We start from the raw sequence: 7,283 nt of genomic DNA on the forward strand, positions 1-7,283 counted from the left end.
TTGTGACATCATCGGCACAAGTTTATGAAAGTGAAAATTTGTTCTAAGTTCATTTTATGCACATATAGTCTAATCAGGATTGGGCCCACAGTTCAGTTTAAAAATGAAATCTTCATCTTCATCTTCATGCAATATGTCTCCACAGGATCAAACCTGGTCAGTGCTGTAGAACACTGTAGGGCATACGTGTCAACAGACATAAATAGAAATTGAATCATGTAAAAAAAATATATATATAAAAATAAAAGGAACTTGGACCAAGTCACATGCTGTCACATTAACGCTACGTAATATCCTCTCTTCAGTTGAAAAAAAAATGGATGGTATTGACCATGAAACTTACCTTAGCCATTTTGGATATCTCATGCCTCTTCTTTGGCTTCACATGCTTGTCAAACACATAGGATAACTTGGGATGAGCCATCACCTTCAATATGTCAATGTTTGTATCTACGGCTGGGGATTCACTCGTAATTGCACCACTGAAACTGGAATGGCAAGTTCTTCTATTTTGGACATCTTGTTCACTTACACACGAAGCATTAACACTTGTAGTTCCTGTCTCACAAGACTCACTTTCTTTACAGCTATGCTCACCGTTGCAGCTATCACTGGAATGATACAGAATATGCTCAGAAGTCCTATTAGCATGCTTCCTGCAGGTTTCTAATACTCTCCTTTTTATTCCTGCAGGTGTGGTGCACCTGGCATATGTAAATGCTTCTGCTGCATCTTCTACAGGTTTTCGAGCCAATGCAAGGGATCTTGATGCAGCTCTAAGTGCCAGCAATGACAAAGGCCAAACCTGCTTGTACCTGAAAATATAGAAAACCATGAGAAAACTCTTGAATATATAACCGACCCCCATGGCAGAGTGGTTAGCACATCACTCTAAAATGCCAGGGGTTCCAGGTTCGAATCTTGGCCTGGGCATGGATGTTTGTGAGGGTCCATTCATCAATTTCATCACATCATCACTTGTTCCCATCTTCGCAAATTAGCCAAAATTGGCACAAAAAGCAAAGTAAAATAAAACAGATCAATCAGTCTTGAATATATACACAAAATATAGTTTGTTATCTAGCATTGCTTTTGGCTAATCACAATGATGGCTAATTGATTTATTTGACTTATTTTACTTCACCTTTTCTGCTACTTTTGGCTAAGACAAGTGATGAAGGGAGGACAGTCACAAAGAACAGCCACGTCCAGGCTGAGATTCTAATCTGAGGATCGGGATGAGTGAAGATATGAAGACATTGATGAAGGGACACTCAAAAAGATTGCCCATGCTGAGATTTGAACCTGGGAAGTTTGGTGGTGAGATTGGAAGTCAACCAATTAACATCCTCGGCCATTAAGCCAGCACACATAAAATATCCTCATACAACAAAAACAGAAAAGAAATAGTGATACAGGCATAAATTAAAACATGGTTTTATTGGTTATTACTTTGGCTAGTACTTTTATCACTAAAATAAACACTGAAGACCTAGAACACAAAAAATATGCTCTAAGATTGATTTAGTTTATTTTACTTCGCATTTTGTGCCTCTTGGCTAATTTGCGAAGATGGGGATGAGTGATGAAATTGATGAATGAACATTCACAAACAATCAAGCCCGGGCAGGATTCGAACCCGGGACCCTTGGTGTTGCAGCGCGATGTGCTAACCACTCGGCCACAGGGTCCGGCAATATGCTCTAAGAATAATATAATTTACTTTCTTTTTCAGTTATTTTATGTTGCTTTTCTACCCCTTGGGCTAAGTGTGACAATGAGAGTGAATGATGTACTGATGAAGTGGAAGATAGAACAAATGACACATCCATGCTTTACCAGGGTTCTAACCTGGTACCAATTTGTAACATAATATGCTAACCACCTTACTGTGGAGACCAGCAATATACAATACTAATAAATAAATTGAATTTTCTCAAACAACTTTGTTTATGAGGTGAACTATTTGTGTAATAATAATATTAAACAGAAGATAAACATGTCAAGAGTATGAAATTTGAAGTATGTAAGCTCATTTATTTAATTTCAAATATAAGTAACATATACTGAAATACTGGGAGTAAAGGTAATTCCCTCTCTTACTTTCCCTTGAACATTTCAATATATGTCTCCTTACAAACTCTTTTTACATTGCTGTACCACGTAGAAACTCATTTTTATGACATCCACACAAACAAACAAATGCTTATTTCAATTCTTACCTTGGAGACAAGCTTGGATCCAACCATTCCCCAAATTCATCTGGTTCCACAGAATACAAAACTTCCTGCCATGAAGGAGGTAACTTCTTCCAATGGTTATCCACAAAGTAATCCTATAAAAATAATGATTGCATAAAATAAATTTCACGTATTCTGACTCCTACAAAGCCTCTGCAGGCTTCAAATTCCACATTCAAGCCATCCAAATTTCCAGAAGTAAACCTTCATTAATATCGTGTTATCTAGATAAAACAAAATATGCATGAAAAATGTACATGTGTACTTCAATTCCTTTGCAATTTATACCCTTAACAGTGTCATCGCAGATTTTTGCAGAAGAAATACAGATCATCAATAAGGCAATTGGGGCTGAAGACTAGCATCTAACCATCCACATACCTTCATTTCTTCATTTGTACAGAAGAAACTACTTACGGAAATAAGTTTCTCTAAGGTTTCCAACGTTCGTCGAGGTATTTTCATTCATCTTGGAATCTATTTCACCAGGAAATCATGTATTTTTTAAGAGAAATATCTCACCGACGCACAAGTGCCATTGCTTTCCCTACATGAACCGGATGCTGCATAAGTTTGATGACGTAACCCCCTGTCAGTGTTTCCTACCCCCCCTTTTTTAACTATGCTTGCTTGTCTAATCTAACCAAACCTAACCTTATCGGAAATGGTTCGTGGGGCTATCCGTCAGCTACCTGTGCATAATGTCAAATTTGCACACGTGACGAACACGATAGTAGGCATTTTTCAGTGAAGAAGGTTGGAAACACTGCATACCTACAACGCTAGTCAATCTCTGCCCACCATATTGTGTGTTACAAAAGTGAAAAAAGGAATAACAAAAACTACTCTCTAGGTGAAAAATTGTGTTTGTTTTCATGTAAAAAGCATAATGGCACCTTGAACTATGTTCCGCAATACACAATTGGTAAATACGAACCATGCAAAACACAAAATATCCGATTTTAATGTGTCTCCGATATAACGAACTGTTACTGAGGTGTCTTTATTCTTCAGGTACAACACAATTCGTAAAGTCAATAGACAAAAAAAAAAGTAGTAGTAGTTTGCCACAAGCACTGAATTAAATCGTAAACATGTCAAATCAGGCAGGTGTTGACCCTTCTTCACCTCTCAGATTTTGACCAATTGTGGTGATCCGGTGTTGATACGAGTTTATGAAACCTCCTACAAGAGTTTTGAATAAAAACAAAATTTCTCAAATATTTAGGGATCTTCAAAAATTGCAATGTGTATTTTTCTGGAATGATTGGATGGATCTGAAAAGGTGAAACTGGTCTTGTTTTGAAAATACAGACCTAATAATACATCTTATGTGGTCAATGTTCAAATTTGAAATTTGAATGAAAGTGGTCATGCAACCAGTGCTGGAACATTCACTATGGACTCACCAATATGTTTTCTGGACAAGAACTCTGGTCTTAGTACAATTTCAGTGAACTAAAAGTGGATGAACATCATAATAATGTTTCTCTTACTTATTCAACATTTCTAACAATATTATGTGTACTCAAATTAGTGGTAATTTGTGAGTGTTTTAGAGCCATTTGTCAAAAATATAACTGTATGCCAGTGGAAAATTTGGTTCAAACACCCCATACTGAAACATGTGATATTTTCACTATGAAAAATATTACCTTTCTGATTTTTTAATATTATGTTTGACATGTATTGATAACAATTTTCATTGTGGTAAAACCTGGGACTCTCTATCAAACAATTACCCGAAGTTGAGTGTATTTTTCATCACAACAAATTACTTTTATTTAAACATTTTTCTACCTTGAGTAAGTGAGAGTGGTAATATAGTCATTTTATATTAGGACTGTCCTCCTCTCCAACAATACCTAAATCATCTCAATACTCCACATAGTTTCCGAGGTATGACATGTTCTGTGTCACATGGTCCGTTCGTTCATCCACCCAATTTCTGAAAATCTTCAAATTTTAAAAAATTTTAACTTTCAAAATATTTGTTGGCCAAGTCTAACATTACATATTTGGATACTAATCTGATATTCCCCGGACAGATTTCTTCATTTTTACAGAAGAAACTACTTACGGTAATAAGTTCCTGTAGCATTGCCTAACATCTGGAAGGTGTTTTGTGTGATGTAACGGATTTCTTCAAATTTAAAAGATTGCAGCTCATTTGGGGGCAGGTGACTCGGGCCAATATCTAACATGCCTTTAACAGGGACTTTATAGATAAAGCCGGGGAGCCGGAGCGGAGTGGAGGCGGGGCTGCGTTAGCAGTTGGGGGAGGTAGGTCAATTACCCCAGGGTCGGAGCCCGGAATCGGTGGGAAATTTGGACTGAAAAATTTCAAACAAAAATAATTTATTAGTTTACATTTCCCACCGATTCCGAGGCGAAAAACGTTTTGGTAAAATTTAAGTATCCCCGAAATGCATTTCTTCAAATTTACAGGAGAAATTACTTACCGAATGCAGTTTCTTTAGAATTGTGGAAGTTCGGGGAAGTGTTTTCTCGCATCGTTCATTCAATTTTGCCGGTAAATCATCTATTTTTTTGATATAAATGTGTGACCAATGCACGAAAGCTCCTGCATCCATATACTTCCAGGTGGATGTAGCCTGTGTGTGATGACATAATCCTGTCAATCCTGGTACTGGTTTCCAAACACGTGTTTTTGTAACTGAAGAAGTTACCTTTCCACAAATGGTTTGTGGGGCTATGTGTCAATGGTTCGTGGGGCTATGCGAGAATGGTGTGTGGGGCTACGCATATTTTTTTCAAAACTAATTTTTAACTATTGTAACCTATACGTGACCCTACCTAACCTAACCTTACCGGAAATGTTTGTGGGGCTACGTAGATAGTTTTTGGTGGAGTGGGGTGGAAACACTGCATGCCGACTACGGTAGTGAAACTGAGACCGCCATTTAGCATGTTACTGAACGGAAAAAGAAACAAACAAAACTTACTTCATACGTCGAAAATATAGATTATTTCCGTGAAAAAAATGAAATGGCACCTTCAAGATTCCTTAGAAATGCACAATACGTAAGTACCAATGTGAAAAAGAAGAAAATAAAGGAATTTCAGGCGTTTCTGGGATACTTAACATTTAATCCAAATTTTAACTATGTTTGCATAACCTAACCACAAGTCAATGGTTTGTGGTGCTAGCGCCAATGGTTCTTGGGGCTACCGTCAATGGTTCGCAATTATTTTGCAATTTCTAGACGTTTCCGACAAATTTTAAATTCAGATTCGTCATTAGCAGGCCTCAATTAGTAAGTATGTCAAATATGAAGAAAATCGGAGAGGGGTCCGGTCATCTTAAGTCATACCGTACTTTCTTGTGTAAAAATGAAGAAACACGTTCAGCCACTTTTACCGTAGAAAGAATTTAGGGATCTTATTTTAATGCTAAGGGAACTAAACCTGACCCACCTAACTACAAAAGTATTGAATAAAATCTTTGAACATTTTGATAGTAAACGAATGGCTGTTGGCAAGTACAGAATTATATAGGAGTATATGGAATTGCTAAGTGTCAAGGAAACATGGGTAAATATGTGAAATAGCCCGAAAAGATTTCTTCAAATTTACAGGAGAAACTACTTACTGAAATCAGTTTCTGTAGCATTGTCAAAGTTCTTCGAGGTATATTCTTTCGCGGAAACTGAAAACTTCACCATAGAATGCTGCAGAACAAGAAATAATCACTTTTTATGTAAGGAAATTGCATTTTCTGTAAAGCGACAAAATTTTGCCATTGTTTCCATTATGTACCTGCAGATGGCACGAGCGTCGAAATTCACATGGTCTCGCCAGTGTTTCCAAACCTACCTTTTTTTAACGAGAATTCTCTTTCTTTTTTTTAACTATGTTTACCTAACCTAACCTTGCCGGAAATGGTCCGTGGGGCTATCGTGAATGGTTTTTTAGGCTATCGTGAATAGTTTTTGGGGCTATCGTGAATGGTTTTTTGGGCTATCCGTCAATGGTTTGTGGGGCTATCGTGAATGTTTTTTTGGGCTATCCGTCAATGGTTTGTGATGACATAATGAACACGAAAGTAGGTATTTTTCGGTTAAGAAGGTTGAAACACTGCATACCCACTCCAAATCAACAAAACACAAGCACGACGCGCAATGATCCATGACGAGTGAACGCCATATTGTCTGTTACCCAAGCGGAACAAGGAAGACAAATAATGACTCGTAATATGAAAAGTTGACACTATTTTATGGAAAAAGGCATAACTTTACCTCAAAGAATCTTCCGCAATGCAGAATACGTAAGTATCAATCCTAAAATGAACAAAATAAACGAGCGAGAGGTGTTCGGGCTATATCGCATAATTACCGAAACATGCAGTACGTAATTGAAATGGAACCATGTTAAAATTGCATTCGTAAGAAGATGAAATCACAATAAAACAAAAGGAATTTGGGCATAGCTTTACGAATAAAATTCAGAATTTTGAACTTACCAGAACATAAGAATCAATCAGCCATTTATAGCGTTCTAATACATGCAAACCATCATCTGCAGTTCGTTTGACACATGGATATAAACAACAAGTGCATACACCACCTGTATGCATGTTTGATTTTATGTATTTTAATACATCTAGAGATATGGCATGAACTTCAAAATTTTGGGTCCTTTCAAGTTAGTACGAAACAGTGTGTTGATCTCAATAAATAAAAACTACTTCACCAAAAACACAACAGCACAAATTTTATCTACATATTTCTCCAGCAGAACATATTTACCAACAACTGAGAGTTATATTATACAGCATATTTGCAGAAGATACAAATAAACCAACAAACATGTCAATATACGCTGGAGAAAATACACCTTATTACTATCTTCGTTGACCCTGTAGTAGTAAGTTGTATTTTATACAGCATATATTGATACACTTGTAAATTTGCTGTTAAAGAAACAAACTTCCGGAGTACTAATTGAGGTGAATGTACAGGGTTAGGATGTCGTAGTTTTCAGGAATGTACTTTCCTTCTTCTGCATGTATGCAACTTTGTT

General features: G+C 36.8%; 1 protein-coding gene across 1 annotated transcript in view; it reads right to left on the reverse strand.

Annotated features, from left to right (window-relative positions):
* Positions 1–7,014, reverse strand: part of LOC145994647 (methyltransferase-like protein 25B) — a 46,100-nt gene extending 39,086 nt beyond the window's left edge. The window contains exons 1-3 of the mRNA XM_083130751.1: positions 6,724–7,014; positions 2,223–2,335; positions 344–815 (exon numbers count right to left, since the gene is read on the reverse strand). Coding sequence (XP_082986877.1) covers positions 344–815; positions 2,223–2,335; positions 6,724–6,837 — 699 coding nt within the window. The 5' untranslated portion in view covers positions 6,838–7,014. The remainder of the gene's footprint in view (positions 1–343; positions 816–2,222; positions 2,336–6,723) is intronic.
* Positions 7,015–7,283: the final 269 nt, after the last annotated feature.

Source organism: Lepisma saccharinum, chromosome 11 (genome assembly GCF_977018435.1).
Source record: "Lepisma saccharinum chromosome 11, izLepSacc3.1, whole genome shotgun sequence".
NCBI classification, from domain to species: Eukaryota; Metazoa; Arthropoda; class Insecta; order Zygentoma; family Lepismatidae; genus Lepisma; species Lepisma saccharinum.